This window comes from Ursus arctos, unplaced genomic scaffold (genome assembly GCF_023065955.2).
Source record: "Ursus arctos isolate Adak ecotype North America unplaced genomic scaffold, UrsArc2.0 scaffold_1, whole genome shotgun sequence".
Lineage (NCBI taxonomy): Eukaryota > Metazoa > Chordata > Mammalia > Carnivora > Ursidae > Ursus > Ursus arctos.
Window position 1 is genome coordinate 94036369 of NW_026622763.1, and position 18557 is coordinate 94054925.

The following is an 18557-nucleotide window of genomic DNA, read 5'->3' on the forward strand; positions in this document are numbered from 1 at the left end:
GTATTGCACACCGATAAGCAGCTGTGGGAATGCTCGTCACTTCCTCTCCACCGCACCCCCTCCCCCACCCCCGGCCAGGTTGGCTTCAAAATGAAAATGAACTGGGACAATGTCACCTACCTCTCCCCACACCGAGAAAGAAAACAAACTTTTTCTTCCCGTTATCCCATATCCTGTCCGCAAGGCTGTCCGCCCCCGGGGACATTTATTGACAACTGGGTTACAAATGAGGATAAGATCACAAATAATTTATTTGGGAGGTCCTTTACATCTAGTCTAACTTCCTAAAAAATGGTGCCATGGATTTTTTATATCCATTTCCAGTGTGTAAGAAAGTCAAGGATTCCTCCATTCCTGCTTCGTTACGCGAGCAGTTTTAAAACTGTATGAGTGTCAGCACTGAACATCAAACACGTGCTACTTTAGAGTACTTTCCAACTATAGTTTAGAACATTCTGCTTGCCTGAACCAGTCCAGATAAATCTCACACACAGGGACATACGCGCACGCACGCGCACACACACACGCGCGCACACACGCACACACACACAGATGGAATGTTTTAGCTCCTTGATCATCAGCACTAAAGAGTCGGGGTACTTGTTGTGTAACCATGTTAAATCATTGCCTTAAAATGTTGCATTTGTCTTTTCACCGTTCCAGGCCTTCCTTTCTTCCACTGCTTTTGTCCAATACGTTCAAAAGAATTTGAAACCAACTACTGGAGGAAAAATAATCAATCACTCTTCTTCGTCTCCTGGCGAGACTGCCCCCCAAAAAGGTGATTTTTTTTTTTTTCTGAGAAGATTCTTCATGTGTAGGCTGTGGAGACCGGAAACAGGGCCAGTTTTAGCTCCAAGTGGACAGTTCACTTAGGCGATATCTGGCTTGAGATAATGAAAGGCACCTGTAAGGAAGCACACGTAGCTTTTTAGGTCACGCTAGGACAATTCACAGCAAGGGGCAAAATCAGCTACAGGCTGACAATGTCATATTTAATACCCTGGTATCAAAGGATCGAGACTAATATTTTTATTCCTGAGACAAGTTTGACACAAGTCTGCGTCCTCGGGATTATAGCCCATATGATCCTTGAGCTGACCTCATTAAGAACATGTGTTTCTAATGCCAGGGGTTATTTCATTTTGGCCAACCCCTGTGTTTTACCTAGTGCCAATCAGTCTTCACATCGCGGCAATTAATAACCGCAAGATGTTGTTGACATCAGTTAAGAAAATAACGATAGAAGGGAGCCCTTGCTGGAACAGTCGGCGGGCTTTACCACGAAACTGATACTGGGATGTCAGGCCTAACCCTGCCGCCGCCGCCCCTTTCTTAAGGAAGGGTTGAGATTTTTCATCTTGTCAGGAGTCATGAGCCCCAGAGAGACCAAGGCTTACTTTGTCCATACTGCCCATACTGGTAGCCTGTGACAGGGTCCATACTGTAGCCCGTGGTGCTATAGGTGGGTGGACAGTAGGACTGAGATGTTGGCAGACTGTCCAAGCTCTTCATATGGTCTAGTCTCTGACTGCAGCTGGCCGACACCGTGGTGGTAGGTTCCAGGCCCCCGGTGAGAGGGGAGAGAGCATAATCGGTCTGGGGCTGATGGGGTACGCCACCGTGGTTGGTCAGGAGTCCCATTACCTAAAATAAACAGGCAGATTGGGAGGAAGTAAGAATGCAGAGAGGACCAGATCATAGCTGAGAGCCGAGAGGATAACTAGAAAAGTCCTATTTTTATTTCTTCGGAAATCTGCGGGGACAGGGCTGTCCAGAAGACGCCGACCACAGCGCAAAGGGCCACGGACACAGCATCATGCCCAGTGAGAACATCTGATGGAGGTTTCAGAAAAAGGAAAGGCGGGGAGGGAGCAGGGGGGAGGGAGGGAAAAGAAAAAGAGGTGGAAAGAGAGCCTCACCATGCCCCTAGCGATAAAATTGGACTAGAATTTCAAAGAAGGGGAAAGGAAGGAGGGACAGAAGGACAGAGGGAGAAATCGTATCTGTTCATACAGTACACTGGCTACATCTGGAAGCTTCACATGTGATTTTAAACAGACATTAGTTTTTTTTTTTTTAAAGTTCAACGGATTGGAGTGAAATTCTTTTCGTGTATCTTAGGATGCCTATGTCTATTCTCATAGCGTTCCCTCTCAAGAAAGTTCCTCTCCCTACCTAGGCCGTCCTTAAGTACTCAGAGATAATTACTCCCTCCCCGATGCTCCCTAGTGCTTTACTCATCCCTCCCACGGTGCAGTCATGACTTTGGTCACCTGCTCTGAATTATGAGAGTTTTGAGGGCCATAACCTACTCACCTTTATAGTCTTAGTGTCTAACACGGTACCTGATACATGTTAGGTACTGAAGGAAGGAAGGAGGGAGGGAGAGAAAGAGGGAGGAGAGGAGGAAGGAAGGAAGGAAGGAAGGAAGGAAGGAAGGAAGGAAGAGAGGGAGGGAGGGAGGGAGGGAGGGAGGGAGGGAGGGAGAGAGGGAGGGAGGGAGGGAAGAAGGGGAGGGGGGCAAACAACTCTCCAAGTACCTGCCTCCGTTCCCTGCCTTTACATTTCTTATCTAAACATTTCATATATAAGAAGACGTTAAAAGAAAAGCCCGAAATGCACGCATGTTCTAAAAATTCTGTTCAGTTTTGTAAATAACCCTGGAGAGCCGGAGAACTTTTAAAAGAAAAACAACAACCACCACCTTGTGATGACAGAACTTTCAGATCGCACGGGGAAGTGTTTCGCGAACTCAAGCTCGCTGACCCTTACAGCTTCTGGTGATGGAAGTCAAGTGGCGAATTAATTTGGCAGCTGGAAAACTGCAACCGGGGAGTGGGAGTGATTCTTCCCAACTTCACACCATCTAGCGGCAGGGGTCAAGGAACAGGTGCAGGAGAAACCAGGTACTGTGTGCAGAGCCTGTGTGCCAAGTATTTCGGCGTGGGAGCTCACAACCACACACAGGGCCGTAATCTCCCTGTTGTGTTTGAGGGACTTTGACACATAGGGCAGTTAAAGTGACAGATAAGAGGAGAGGGTGGCGGTGAGCCCCAAGCCGTGACTCTGGCCTCATGCTGTCCACCCAGGTAATTCAGGCCAAGGAATCCTGGATGGAGGGGTTCCAACAAGGTGGGAGACAGGGGCTAGCCTGGCATCCCAGAAAAGACATCTTAAATTAGATTCAGAAACCAACGACGCCACAGTCCCCTTCGGGAAGGGTCTGCATCATCCTGCTATCTAAACAAAATCTTCTTGAAATGCAGCTTTCAACTGATCTACGGTCAATTAGCCCCAAGAGACAAAAGTGGGGGCAGGTCTGCTTAACCGCCCTCTACGGGTGACCCTTTCTTCCTCTATTTTAACAAGCCACCGATCTCCTCCACCCTGAAGAGCTAGTCTATGTTTCCTCGTCTGCCTTTTCGTTTGAGTTGTGCGTGTGAATCTGTGGGAGGTGGGGGGGCCAGTGTGTGGAAAGCAACATGGCAAATACCCGAATTTTTAAAGATGTTCCAGGGGACCTACGTTTTCCTGAATTACGTGGTGAAACTGCTTTCTAAAAAACCTTAAAACTACTTACATTCTAAAAAATAATCATGGGTGACAGAACAGCATTTTGTTTTACTGGGGATTCAGAGCTCTGGGAGGGTAGGGAGTCACCAGAATGTGGGGTTCTCACGGCCCTCCCCGATGCTGTTTATAGTAAGTTAATTACTTCATTTTCTCACTTAAAAAACTTGAACATAACCTAGAATGCATTTAAGTTATTTCCTGAATGTTCTTCCACCTACATGGTTTTTTTTCTTTTCTTTTCTTTTCTTTTCTTTTTTTTTTTTTTTTTTTTTGCCTTTGAGTTTGTATAGAAGATTTTACAGTACCTCTATATGGATAAAATTTTTTAAAAGCTATTGATGTACTAATTTATTAAGTATTTTATTTCAGCCCAAATTATGCAGGCATGTCTACTAGAAGAAAAGGATCTAAAACAGAGGTTGTTCAGTGCCAAGCCTACCCCTTTCAAATCAGGGGTATCTCTTTGTGGACTAGCCCAGGAGCAAGAATGGATGGGGAAAATAAAAACATGACAAATGTGACCATGTCAATGAAAGGGAGATAATGACACAGGGCACAAATATTTTATTGCAAATAAACTGGGCTGAGTAAAAACAAACACTTAGCAAAAGCAATTTTGTAGTTATATTAACCTGGAGAACAAAAAACATCCAATGGAACCAGATAAAATGGAATTATATTTAGATTAATAGCATCTTTCATGAAAATACTTACTTGAAACCTAGTTAATATTGTATCACTTTAAGGGAGAACTGGAATATCAATACACAATTACAGTCAAAGAGCAAACTGTACACACAGTGTGCTCAAAACATGCACACACTCCCACGAGCCATCTGTACGTTTTTGTGATAAACTTATTTTTTCATCCTCTGCCATATATTTTTTCTTTGCATTAACTTTGAAAGCAGTAATAATTTTGTCCATGGGAGAACACCATGAAGATCCCAAAAGAGAAGAAATGAGTCCTTCCTGCAAGCAAAATTCAGCTTATGGTTCATGGCGCAACTTTTGGCAGTTGCTGAATTAGAAAATACTTTAGGACAAGATTTAAATCTAAGACCTAGAAATAGATCTCCTGGAGGATGGACAAGACACAGTAGGATCTGTCAGAGCCATATTCCAGGGCAACAGAAATACAGTCCCTTAAGGTTCCAGGACACAGTGTCCTAAAGACATTGCAGAGCATGACTCAGTCAGGAGGGATGACTGCTGCGTGAAGGAAACAGGAGGAATCCACGCTGGGTCTTCCTTTCAGTATTGGCCTGTGTCCCCCACAAAAAGCCAGTGTCAGTTTCCGCTTGAGCAAAAGCCCTTAGCTCAGCAGCCCAGTACCTGCAGTGGCTAACATGAAAACTGAAAAAGGACCAGAGACCCACCATCTTTGCTCCCTTTGACTTCCCCAATAGAGCCAAGAGACAGACATTCTCCCACAAGTTCTTATTTCCACTGTGATGGTCACATACTGTCCTCATGATTTCTCTCTCAAGAACTGTATAAGGATGGATAAGAGGAACTAATATTTTCCTACAGGTGGCCCAAAATGGAAATTAACAAATAATTGGAAACTAACATGATTTATTTTAATACTTCACATGTAGAAAACTTGAGAAATACACATCTTTTTAGTAACTTCTAATTTAAAAATTGAAAAGGAAATCTGCATTGGAAAATAAAATAGTGAAGGTATCAATACAAAATGCATTACTTTCCCCTAACATAATTTAAAACCTCAAGTCTCTATGGATGGGTCCCATTACACTTTAATGTACATATCTTTAAAAGCCATTTTGTATTTCATGTGGTTCAAGGAAAGCTATGGAAATTTCTTGTTGCTGCATAAAGAAGTTGGTAAACGAACTTCTTAGAACTCCCCCAATATGGTTACGGAATGTCTTCCAGTCATATTTTCTTTCTAAGAATATTCTCGCAATTTCTTTTATACACGCTTTTCCTACAGCAATTTGTCATTCAAAGCCTAAAATAAAATCTTCATTTGTTGTAAAATGGGTTTTTTTTCCCCCCTCATAGCAAGCTGTTTCTATGACAGGACTAGCATTTTTGCCTGATTTTTTTTTTTTTTTAATTTGGGGTTGAGGAAAGCATAATTATGCCTGGCTCTCACAAACAATTTCAAAGAAAAATAAATAAACTCAGGGCCATTCATTTCTGTCTACGGAACACCAACCACACTCTTACTAAATGCCAGATAAGTCCAAGAGATGCAATGACCAAGAAGAATTTTTCTGTAATAAAGATCTCTGTTCTGTCCCACTGGGAAGGGGTGTAGGAGAACGATTTCACAAGGAGTACAACTCCTAGGTGAGGCACCTGAAAAAACAACTATTCAGTATATTTCTAAATAGTTACCTCCAAAAACACTTCCCCTTTTTGTGGATAACCTTTTTTAAAAAATCCAAAGCCTTAGAATCGTGTGCCAACCCTTGCACAGATCCTTGCATCATTTGAATTATTAGAGACATTTTCGAAAGATCTCTTTAAGGTCATTCTCAAGTTTCAGAATTCCAAATAGGTTGTTTCTATCTTGATCGGAAGATTATATGGTTCAGGAAAAAAACACTCTTTACAATTGCTTCATGCCATATTTCCCTTGAATTAATTTTCCTATTGGAAGATTATATATAAAAGATAAAAACTACGGGCCAAATGAAGATTTACGTTTGAAACAATGAATCTGGAAAATATTTGTCTTAGCCTAAGTGTTATGGTTTTGCCGTCAGTTGAAAGGGCTCAGAGCTAATCAGAAACCTCAAATGATTTAGCAAATTATGGTGTACATCTCGCATGTCGTTTTTCCTTAGTAGGAATCCTGGTTCGTGTCTGTACTTTCTTTTTTGTTCTTAAGTAATCAGATATTCTTGTGATTGTGAAATACAGTTACGTATGATAGGACGGGCTTTTTTTCCCAGCTTCTACCTTCCCCTCCAAAACTGTGTATACTGACTGTATATATTCTTAATTTGGATATAATGTATTTTCAAAACCAAACAAAAATACTCAAATGTCTAAATGGGGTTTTTGTTGTTGTTGTTGTTGTTTTGGCTACACAGACGCTGCAGGAGTCATCTGATGGTTAAATTTCAGTGACTGTATCTTGGAGCCTGCAAAAGCCTAAATTTGAACAACTGAGAACCAGAACATTGCCTTCAGATTCAAATGCCTTAGGAATGATCCTGCAGTTGATTAGAATCTAAATAATTAGATTTTTTGGCCCTGTCTGTTTAAAAGCTGTAAGAGGGAAGTTGCCCGAGGGCAGAAGTTTCTTTAAGGTAAGTATGGTGACCTTCCCACCCACACCCACAGTTACGGCAAGGGCATGCCTGACCTTTCCTTACCTAACCAGATAGAAAACCAGTGTTTGTAAAATGTCCAGCTGAACACACCCTTATTTTTTATTTTACTCCTTAGCTTACATGTTGCAAGTAGCTATGTTTAATGCATGATTCAAGAGTCTGAATGCCAGACGTCCGTGGCTCCTATGCTACCTGCACTTCTAAGTTTTATTTGTAAAGAACGCAGTCAGTACCATCTCAGATAAACTCTGATAGATGTGATTTAATCTCCAGCCCTATGACCAATCACAGAATAACTTTTATTTCCTCGATTCTTTAGAGTACCTATTTCTCAATAGAGCTAAGCTGTTAAATTGAAAGCAATATCCTTTAGGCACTGCTGACTAAACCACAGATCCAGGCAAAGACTCAGCATAGAAATGGCGTGCAATAATGACACGCACACACACACACACACACACACACACACACACACACACGTCTTGTTTACGTCTAGCCAACGATAATCATGTCCATCTATTATCAATAAAATAAAGCCCATTAAGAAAAAGCTTATTCCACCCAAATGAAAAAGGATGCCAGTTAACAGAGTTGGTATTTGACTATGTTAGACCCACCATGGGTCATAATAAAATTCTCATATGTTTTAATTCATTTACGCATGCCTGCATTTAATATGCTTTGTGACCATGTCTACAATTAATATGATTTATGAGAAAAGAACATGTGCAATATTGGGGGTGGGGGGGGAAGAGCATCGACTTTTTTTCTTCTATGAATGAAAAATATAACAAAACGGCTCAAGGAAAATCGTTGGCTGTTAGCATATTAAGATGGACTGACAGAGCCCTGAGTAAACTTGAGGGAGTTAATGATATCCTCTTATCTGACCCTGACACATTTGCAGCATGTAATTTACAGAAGCTCTGTCCAGGGAATCTTGACAAATGCTCCTAACGATGTCAGGGCAATGTTCCATTCTAATGGAAAACAGATGTGGGTCAGATACCCTCATTCATCACTTAACACACAGTCTCAAACTCTCTCTGGGAGGAATGGCATTACCTGCTGTTAACTCTCCCCACCACCACAGCAGCCCTCCAAAAGGTAAGCGCTCAAACCCATCACCACTTCAAAACCCTGCCTGAACACGTGACTGTGGAAAATCAAACATATATCTTGGTTTAATTTCATGACGACTTCAGGACATGTTTGCTAAATATTAATTGACCCTCTGGGACCTGGGATTCCGAATCTAGAAAGGGAAAAGCTCTACACTTGGGCATCCCACAGTACTTCAGGGAGATGGATTAAAACTTCATCCCTAATTGCCCATAAAGTCAACCTGCATTCAAGGAACTGCGGGGCTCATTCACCCTCATGACCACTCCTGCGTGCACCTTAACTGCCCAGCTCTAACATTCACGCACACACAAGAAAACTTAAAACAGACTAGAAGTCCACGCTGGCTTTTAGAAAGACGGTCCTAAACTCTGCCCCTCTGAAACAAAGGATGTTGGGCTACACTGTATTCTCTTTCCCCCGAGATTTTCCCTTCCACCAACACGCTAACAACACGGGGGACAGGTACTCCAACCTACTAAGGGAGGAAAACAGTGGCCCATCTCAACAAGGACATCTCTTCTTTCTTCCAGACCATGTGTGATGTAGGCAAATTTTTCTATGGCTGCCCAAAGTCAAGGTCATAAGACTCCATCTACTAAATGCCCAAGATTACAGAAGAGAAGGTTCCCTATCCTTCTCTTCATGGGAAAGAAGGTATGTTCTCAGGGTAGAGGAGAGAGTCAACTGATAAGACAAGTGATACTAATTTAATGAGTTGATGTCAAGAAGGCTATTTCTACTAACCATGGGAAAGCAGAGGACAGCCTTGCAAAAGTCTAAGAATGAATATATCCTTTAGGAAATGTGTTCTGGCCTGTTTCACAGGCTTTGTGGTAAGGCAGGATAAGCATCCATCCAAGATGCAGGGAAATTTGCAGTAACTCTACAGACAGGGGACGTCTGAGAATACAGTCTTCCAAGAACCAGAAGCTACTACCCCACTAAGCTAAAATCCTATGTACCTCGATTCCCTCCCTTACCCAATTCCAGGGATGCTGAGCCAACAAAGATGTTGTGTTGCTTTTCTACTGAAAATTTTCTTACGTCCTTGATCACAAGGTGGATGGTGGCTGTGTCTCCTTATCGCACAGGAAACTGATGTTTATGCTGGAAACATCCAGGGTCCACAGTGAAACCACTTACATAGTTCTTTGAGCTACAGAAACTAAATCTGCTCCTACAGGTCTTGACCAAATAGTGTCTTTGTAATTTAGTGATTAAAAGAATATTCCCCAATTGGTAGCTCAAAATTACTTGGTTAGATTGTCCCTTATTTTCTAAGATCTTTCCATTGTACCTGTTGTCTTAGCTGCCTCTATTCTTTACTGAAGAGAGAAGCATAGCTTTTATCAGATTCGCTTACCTTTAAGGCATCCAGTACCACAGAATCTGGCTGTAGATTTTTTAAAAACGTGTCCATGTCGATATTGTATTTCAGTAAATCGAAGTGAGACTAAGAAAAGGAAACCATCAGGATAACCCTGTTCTTTCCCCACCTCTAGGCCCATGGAATAAAGGACGGTTGGCTCGTATTCTTACTGTAGTGAGTTTTTATGTTATTGTTATCTGAATTTCTCAAACGAAACCGAGTTGTGTACATTGCACTTCTGGGGCCTGCTGTATCTTAGGTACGTGACAATTCCTGCATTCGGAATGGACAGAACAACTGAAAACCCTCCACTCCACCAAGAACCTGCCTTTCTTTTGATATGACTCAGTTTCCACCTTTGCCTTCTTTGGCAGGGACAAAGTTTTTGGTTTTTGTCGGAGGCTCATGGGTTATTTTGGAGTAAACAGTAGTGAAAGCCCCGTTGAATTCATATTATTGCTTCATAAAAAGCATTTCCAAATTTCCAAAGTACTGCGCTTCTCAGCCGAGCTCTACTGGACAATTTTTTGTTATTGTTATCTTCCCCGTTTAACAGGAAAATGGAACAGAAGCGAAGATAGTGTAAGCAACTTGCCCGAAGACACACAGCTAGCAAGTGGCTGATTCGTTTTGAAATCTGGTGCTTTTGACCTCGAGGCTCCTTCTTTAGATCAATGAGCTACACCCACACTGCGATCGAGTCACTAAACAGGAGTTCTTTCCTTTATTTACGCCCTTCTCTCCCTATCTAAACGTTAGTAAGCAGCTCACAGCTTCTTCTTTAAAATTACTCTTCCACCTGCTAAGTTTTTAGACAGAGAGGGGTACAATGTGTGGAAGGAGAAGATAACATCAGACATTACATAGAAAGAAGATTCACTGATGAAAAAAAAAATCAAGGGAAGCATTTTAGACATGAACAAATCGTGAGCGGATCTCTACCCGTGTTTTCTCTTATTCTCCTAGGAAATGTTCCGCAAAACTTGGTAGTTTGATACTCAACAGAAGGGCTCCATAGTTAAATCAGAAAACACGGAGTGAAACAAACATGTTTCTATACTGCAAGACTTGTCAGAGCCTTTAGTAGGCTGATGTGCCCTGGGACTTTGGAAGACAAAGGGATATAATTTGGAACATGTATCAAATTGTTGATTCAGAATCCATTTCCCCAAACCACCTTTCAAGGAGCCCACTACGGGGAAGAAACCTTTATGATGAGGCACTGCCTGGTTCCTGGGTGTTCCAAGATGATTAGGACCTAGTACCACTCCTCTAGAAGTGAAGAGGGGAATGTGTACATTATCAGATAATACAGCGTGGTACGTGGTACGTGTGTTCACAAGGTACAGACACACCAGTGGACCTCAACAGAGGCAAAAAGAAAAATTCTGCCTGCAAGAGTCATGACAGAGTTGCCACCAATCTAGAAATTTTCCTGTGGAGTCACACACACACACACAGAGGCCCAGCGCTGCAGGCGATTTTTAAATCCAGAGTTTAATTAGATTTTTTTAATGCAAGCTGCCCAAAATGAGACCTTCAGTTTTTTGTGAGGTAAGAAGATAAGTTATTTCTTGAAATAATGCCTGCCTCCTTCATTAGTTCAGTGCCGGGGACGGACTGCCATCCTGTCACAGGTAGGAAATATTCCCTTCCAGGTGGAACTCCTACCCTGGGAGTCTGCAAAATGCACTGTCTCGCAACTGCCCATCGTTCTCATTGACCAGCGGGAACAGTGCAATCACTAACCTCAGAAACTCTAGTTCACTGAATTCTAGCTAAATGTCAAGAGTGATTTTTAAATATTATACTGTACATTGAAAAATACACACCTCTGATGAGACCCAGACTGTTCTGCAGAAACAGATTTCTTTAGAAAAAAAGAAAACAAAAAATAGTACACAACTAATGAGTAAATCCAGTCTTCTGTGTCTGCAGTACAAAGCACACATTCAGCCCCTAATTGAATAAATATGCAAGTATTCAGATTTCTGTAGATATTGCCATTTTGCAAATGCAGTAATAAATTAAAAGCTTTACATTGCATTCCAACCACATATAAAGGCTTGATTCAGACCATTGGCCTCACACTAGAATCCAGCATGGCTTTCCTGTGCTTTAACTGACTACAAAGAAAAACTTCTTATTCTAGTAGCTTAGTTATAGACCCAGCAATCACACTCAATTTTTTTTCTCCCCTAAAAATTAAAGGAATTCAAATGGGCCCCCAAACCACGGGGTTGTTGCATTTGATTTGTCCAACGTATGGGGGAAAGTAGCTGATGGAGTTTCTCTTTAAATCAATTCAGCAGACACACAAAAAAATGTAATTCAGCAAGAAAGGTTTGTTTGTGGCTCATTTCAGTGAGATGATGTAAGATTCAGTCATTGATGCTGCTCCCTCCCTTCTTTAAAAAAAGGAGATTTGGGCCAAGTAGTTGTTTCTTGCAAAATTCTCCCAATCTGTAACTAACTCAAGACGCTGCGGCCAGAGCTGACATAAACCAGGGCTCGCCTCCTCTTCTTTAAGGGGAGCAACCACAGCCTTCGGAGAAAAACCAAAGGCACCGGGTCAATTACAGCCTGCACTGATTCAACAAATGGATTAGCAGCAATGTTTTCACCGCGCAGCAGAGCATCGCGAAAACCTAGCATGGCAGAGTGGAAACATGCGAATGGTCCCCAGTTATTCTGCTGTAGCTGAAATGGGCTCATTTATGATCATAAACATCCTGGAGCCTTCGTAAACACGTGAGGCTCCTGCAGCCCTGGTTTTGAGCTCATGGGCTGCTTCAGAAGTGAAACCGAAGGAGGCTCAAGCTTTGGAGGGACTGCCACTTTTGCATGGAATGTCTCTCTGTCCGAGCTTTGTTTGACACCCAACCAATCTCTCTAATCAAAATCACTCCATTTTCCTCCACAGGTGAATTTCTGGAAAGTGTCAAGGGAAGGAAGTGCCTCTGTTGGGAAACGGGCTGGTGGCAGGCCACCTGCTTGTCTGGTTCTGCGCAATGATAAAGGAGGGCTGAGGGTGCCGAGTCTGCAACCTGTGTGTGAAATGGACAAAACAAATGGCCTGGCATCGAGCCGCTTCTGCATGTGTGCCCGAAAGCAGCCAGAAAAATAGCTCTCCTGAAACAGGAGCCAGCCCCGCCACCAGGGTAAATCTTACCGCTTTGCCGTGGACCGGCAGTACAAGAAAAGGTCAAGCAATTACCACGCCACAGTGAAAAAGATTTCTCCTTCTATGCGACCGAAAAGTACCCATCACAACCGTTCTTAATGACGATACCGCCTCCACGGAACAAGCTGATCCCGTAGTAAGCCCTTATTCCTTCGCGGGACAAAGAACAACCATCATCTTGCCTTGGAGCTAAGGAATCTGAGATCGTTGTGAACACTGCGGTGCAGAAAATGACAAGCAAAATCAAAAGCAGTCTTGAGTTTCGTGTACACCTATTAACACTTAAATGCTTCTCCCTAATAAGTGTCGGGATTAACAAATGTTTGTCAAAAGAAACTGTGCGGAGCAATTGAAATCTGATTTGAAATGGAACCACGACGGTCTAATACATATATGCATGAAATGAAGAAGCATCCTAATAAAGCGTGGCTGCCACGAAATATGCAATTTACATACATTACACACTAATAATCTCAATTTTAATATTATTCTTTAAAAGCAACTGGATGGCTGGTTGAGTTGGAGGTTTTCCTTTGTAAAATGTGGCTAAGAACAAAAGTTGATCCCAGTTGTCCTCCGCCATTAACCACAGTCTCGTTAGTGCCACGATCTATCTGCTCTTTCTTGGGTCCATCCCATTCCCCACAGAGCCATGGTCCTGCAACCAGACGGAACAGATGCATGGTCCACGGGCTTGATGAGATGTGCAGACCTGTGCTTTGTTCCTGAGGTGTGGAGCCGCGAGCAAACATTCAAGCGTTTTTAAGCCTGGTACACAGGCTTTGCGAGAATTTTTTTCTTTCCTCAGTAGATTATCCATGAAATAAGACAGGTGTACTGGTTATTCAATTAAATCTTATCCAAGACCTGGACGAAAATTTGAAATGAGGCCTCTAAGCACAGCTCTTACCGTAGGGATTTATTAATAACAGTTAAACGTTCCTCAAAACAAAACTTTTTTTTGTAGTTTCAGCCCATTTTCTTATTTTGTCGTTGGTTTCACTCGTAAATCAGAAACGAAAATCTGCCCATCTGCTCTAAACATAAAATGTGTTCATAATAATCCAGATTTATGCCAAATGTATTTTTAAGTATTGCCGAATTGAGAGAGTACTCAAAATTTATGGCCTCTGAGGTTGCAAAGAGGACTTCCTCTTTTTAAGGAGGAAAATGCTTAAAATGAACGTAGGAAAGGCTCAGAAAGCTTCTTGGATATCAAATGGCTCCGTAGGAAAAAAAAATGTCAATGATATAAGAGTAAATGAATCAAAACCATATGGATCAAATTTTCCCTAAAATACACAGTTTGAAAAATTAAGGAGGAAAAGTGCTTGGCAAAATGTGTTTTAGGTTTTACCAAACCCAAAACATTTGAAGAATCATTTGCAATGGTTGATGAACCCTAAATGCAGCCAAGTTGGCCCATTTTTGTATACAACAGAACAGTAAAAAAAAAAAAAAAAAAAAGCTTTCTAGAAATCACGTAACCCCACTGATACTGTATTTCACTCAAGAAATCATTCGAAGCTGTTACCAAAAACTATGGCGATTACAGCCATGGGATGGGGGTGTGGCACGAAATGATAAAAGTTTGTTAAATTAATTGGCCTTGTTTTGGGGGTTTGGTTCTGTGTGGGGGAGCAGTAAGGGTAGTGTTTCTTGCAAAGGGAAGTTAATTGGAAGAACATGGGCCAAATGTTAATTAGTCTCATGTCTTAAGCATGTGGTAGGATTTCCCTGGCGCTCTGTATTCCAAGTCAGCATTCCTTCTTCTCTCCTCCACGTGCAGCAAGGTGCTGGGAACGTGCCATCTGGGTCTGGAGGGGAAATACTGGTCTCTATTTCCCTGTGTTCTTTCTGTATGGTCCCCACACCAGGAGAACACAACCTTTACATAGAAGGCTGCTACTGCAGGGGAAAGCCCTCGCTAGAGTGACTTGAATGGTCTTCTCGGAGGCTGTTTGTCATTCAGTGTAAGAAGCCCCATCTCCTACAAGGGTTACGTGGTTCAGACGAAATGCAATTCAGAGACAGCAAAAAAGGTTGAGGTCATAGCCTATCTCCTCTGTCACCCATCCCTGGGACTCTTGTCTCAGATTCCCCCAACAGATCAGTCTCCAGAAGAATGTAAAGCCAACCCGTCCATTTGGTGAAGCCTTTGGACAATGCCTGCAGGAAAATCAGGTCAAATATCAGTGCCGGAGCCTATGGAAGACTCGCTAAGCCGTTTCACTTCTTCGGCAAGCGAAATGTGTCATTTGAGTTTATACGAGAATTAGTAACAACTGGAAGAGAGAGAGATTTGGATCTTAAGTCCTCAGCTGCTCACCCTGCCGTTTAGATGATTGTCCTGCAGTGGTCTCAGTTTTTCCACCAAAAAAATGGCCATATTTTTCAGATGTAGTTACTGATTCCCTTGGAACAAGATAAACTTGAGGAAGGGTATTGCCCCAAGTTTCTAAAAGGTTTTGTCAATATCCTGATCTTTTGTCAAATAACATGTGGGTCTATTGCTGCTCAAATCTGACCAGCTGGACAGGTGTGGTCTTCCCGAGTCACTGTTTCACACCTGTCCCTCATGAGGCTGAGATCCTCCCTGAGAAAAGCGCTGAGGGCGTTTAAGAAATACCCTTGGGCTGATAGCTCTGATTCCAAGCTTTGGAGGAATCTTGGCTTGAGGGAGCAGTTATGTCCAAGAGGAAGATAACCAACTAACAGACACAGACACACAGAGAAACAATTCTCATGAGATCCAAGTCTGAATGGCCAACACCACTAGGAAGAAAGTCAAATGCAATGCACACATTATTTTGAACATGTCAAACAGCCTCCACTAAAAAAATCTACAGTGAACCCACTGAAATAACTCAAAAGCCTTTAAATCAATTTCATGTAAGTTACTTGGTGGAGGGAAAGACCAATGCTGAAATGTAAAGATGGAAAGAAAACAACATGCAAAGCTATATACACTATTATCTCAATTATACTTTTTTTAAAGGCATAAGGCCCAAAAGAGCTGGAAGGCAATATGTAAAAATATTAACAGCGGTTCCCCGGGGGAATTTCTTTTTTCTACTCTGGAGCCACTTAAAAAAATTTTTTTTCCATTTTCTACAATAACCATGCGGTACCTTTACTACCAGGGGAAGTTAAAAGATTGATAGGAAAGTGTGTAAAGCAAAAATGCAGGTAAAGAGCATATTAGCAAAAAGAGTGTCACTTAACCTGAACCCAAAAGCTTAGAAAAACTCATCTCTACTAAATGATTTTAAGATGTGATGAAAGCCCCCTGCCTCTATTTATCATGAAACCTGTCCCTCTCTGCCCGACCATGTGCTTTCATGGGGACGATCCTAGTCTAGGAGCCAAGGGTCCCACGTTCCAGCCCCAACTCTCTCTCTAGTGCCTGGTGGTCTTCAGCAGGCCTCAAGCTCTCTGAGCCTCGCCTGATTCGTCTGCATATTAGATGTCCAGAGAGAAGCAGAGGAAGTAGAGGAGAAAAGGAAGAGGAAAAATGGTAGAATTACTTCCTTTTTGAATGTCGTATGATCCAATATAGTAATAAGCACTTCTACATAATCAGCAGTGGGACTGAAGGGCCTTTCTTTTCTCTCTCCTTTAGTTAACAGGTAAACCAGGCTGTTCGAAGTGGGCTCTTATCTTCGAATTTTCTTTAGGATATTCCTAATAAAGCCAGACAACCAAAAGTCGGGTTGGTCCCCCTTGCTTAAATAGAGGCAATGCTGAGAAGTGATAAACCCCAAGGCTCTAGAAATCCTAGTTTTCATTTCCATTTCTCCTACTCTGTTGTTTTTAAAATATGTTTGGCATGATTCTGGTCCGCTCATCGTCTTTTGTTCCCCGACTCTGCCTAAAGAAATAAGGAAGGACTTCATTATATTATCTGTCCCCTTTCTAACTCACTGAGGACACTGCAAGTACTAAGACAATTCGGATTCCTAGTGGTGGTTTCAGGAGGAAAGATGTGGTAGAGATGCAAAATCTCCGGGATATGTACAGAGGAATAAGTAAGGAATTAACATAATACGTAAGAGCATAATAAAGAAATACAGGAAGAGTTGCCTGTGGAATTTTCCATTGCTTGATATTGGAATGATTCCCACCCTACTGCCAACTCTGGAATCATCAAATCAAAGATGAACAGTTTCAAGACTGTGTCAGTGATTCCAGTAACATAATTCTAATAGAATAGAAGAGAGTCAAGCAGAATACACTTACTAGAACATACAAGCTCATACGCTTGCAAGAAACTAGGACTACCAGTTCGAGAATACAGATTCGTGTCATTATTTCTGTTCTGACTGAACACAAAAGAAATGCCAGGGGAGTCCTGGGTCTCACCTTGCAGAAGCAGTCAGGGTTAGTTTACTTTTTATGAAAACTTTCAACCCAGTCATGTTCGAAAAAGCCCTGCTATGGTCCCAAACGACTGATGTTAAAAACCGCAGAGATAACTACTTCTGACGTTCCCTCTAAACTGCGGAAGAAGCTTCTATGCTATAAATCTGGGCATTTTAAAGAGGAATCTACTAATTTAAGTCCATGATTTTCATGCAAAATCACATTCACAAATGCCAGCCCTTGGAAATTAAATTTATTAAAGTCCTGTAGGAAGGCACGTTCATTGTTTTCATGTTGTTATTTTTCGGCCGAGGTTTAAAGCCACCTCTTATTTCTTATCCCAGGATGTGCTATAGGAATCTATGAAACTTAATTACATTGACTGTTACAAAAAAGGATTTATGAACTTTTGCCTTTAGGCAGAAATGTTTATTTCATTGCCTTTGCTATTCATTCTTTTCAACTCCGACGGCTTTGAACTTTTCAGCTGCTCAGAGTTATCACCGTTGTGCAGAGCCCAGGAACTGCACTCCCAAGACGCAAACCACAAGTTGAAGAAAACGAAGAAGGCAAAGATATAGGAGTCGTTATTTTGGCCACCCTTTGTGCCATTAAAATCTCATTTTCTGCCTATTAGAATGCCCTCTTGGTGCTTAGGCGGCGGTGATAGTCGGTGATTAGTGTGTAATTGAGTATAATTGTCTTTTCACTTTTCATTTCTGTCATTCTGAGCTTCTCTCTGTTTTTCTAACCACCAAGAGGAAAAAGGGGGTTAAGAAAAGATAAAGCTGTTAAAACTCTCACTCCCGGCCCTGAAGAGATTCTCGATCGCAATTATAGATTGCAACCCCTTTGTGACATTTCTCCAAATTTAGTGGGCAACTATCCTCGCCACCTGGGCCAAGAGCTCTCTAATAAAATCAAGCGATCTGTATTTAAACAACTGCTAATAATGTCAACCTCAGACAGATGCCACATGGAGGAAATTTATCCAACCCTCTGACATGCAATTATCAAGGCAATTTATTAATATGATCTCTCAAAAAAGGCTCTTAGTCCAATGCAAATTAGAAAAACAATTACAACATTCAAATATCTATATATTCCCAAAGTAGCAGTAATTCTCCTAATTTGTGCATTTATAACTCATTCATCCCAGAGCTCTGGAGTCATCAGCTAGTCTCTCTCCACACAACTCTCCTGCTTCCTCTCCAGTTGTTTTATAAAAGCTTTGGTGTTTTCCTGTTAGGTGCTTTTGTTCACAACCAGATCAGCTGATCAAATACCTTTTTTTTAAAAAAACAAACAAACAAAAAATGTGTGTGAGCTTCTGACCCAAAGCTCAGAACTAGCGAGTGGAGTTGACCACCGCCTTGACAACGAGGCATAAACACAGAATCTCCCTGATTCCATTAATAATCACTTGGGTTGTAAGTCCAAGCTACAACTTTTGATACAGCCCGTAGGAAGGGTGGAGAGAAAGGAAACCAGAAAACTGAAATCATGTGGCTTGTATAAAGAATACATTATGGTTTAAATTTGGCAATTCATTATATGACCGCCTCGGGGAATTGACTGTTTGGTTCTGGTATACAGCAAATCGTCTGTCTGGAAACACGGGACTGAC

The 18557-nt window shown here is 41.9% G+C and overlaps 1 protein-coding gene across 1 annotated transcript in view; it reads right to left on the bottom strand.

Moving 5' to 3' along the window:
* Positions 1–225: 225 nt before the first annotated feature.
* The window catches only part of PAX3 (paired box 3), a 93622-nt gene continuing 75290 nt past the window's right edge, over positions 226–18557 (bottom strand). Inside the window, exons 8-10 of the mRNA XM_048214309.2 lie at positions 1401–1647; positions 877–907; positions 226–718 (exon numbers count right to left, since the gene is read on the bottom strand). Of these exons, the coding sequence (XP_048070266.1) occupies positions 652–718; positions 877–907; positions 1401–1647 (345 nt within the window). The 3' untranslated portion in view covers positions 226–651. The remainder of the gene's footprint in view (positions 719–876; positions 908–1400; positions 1648–18557) is intronic.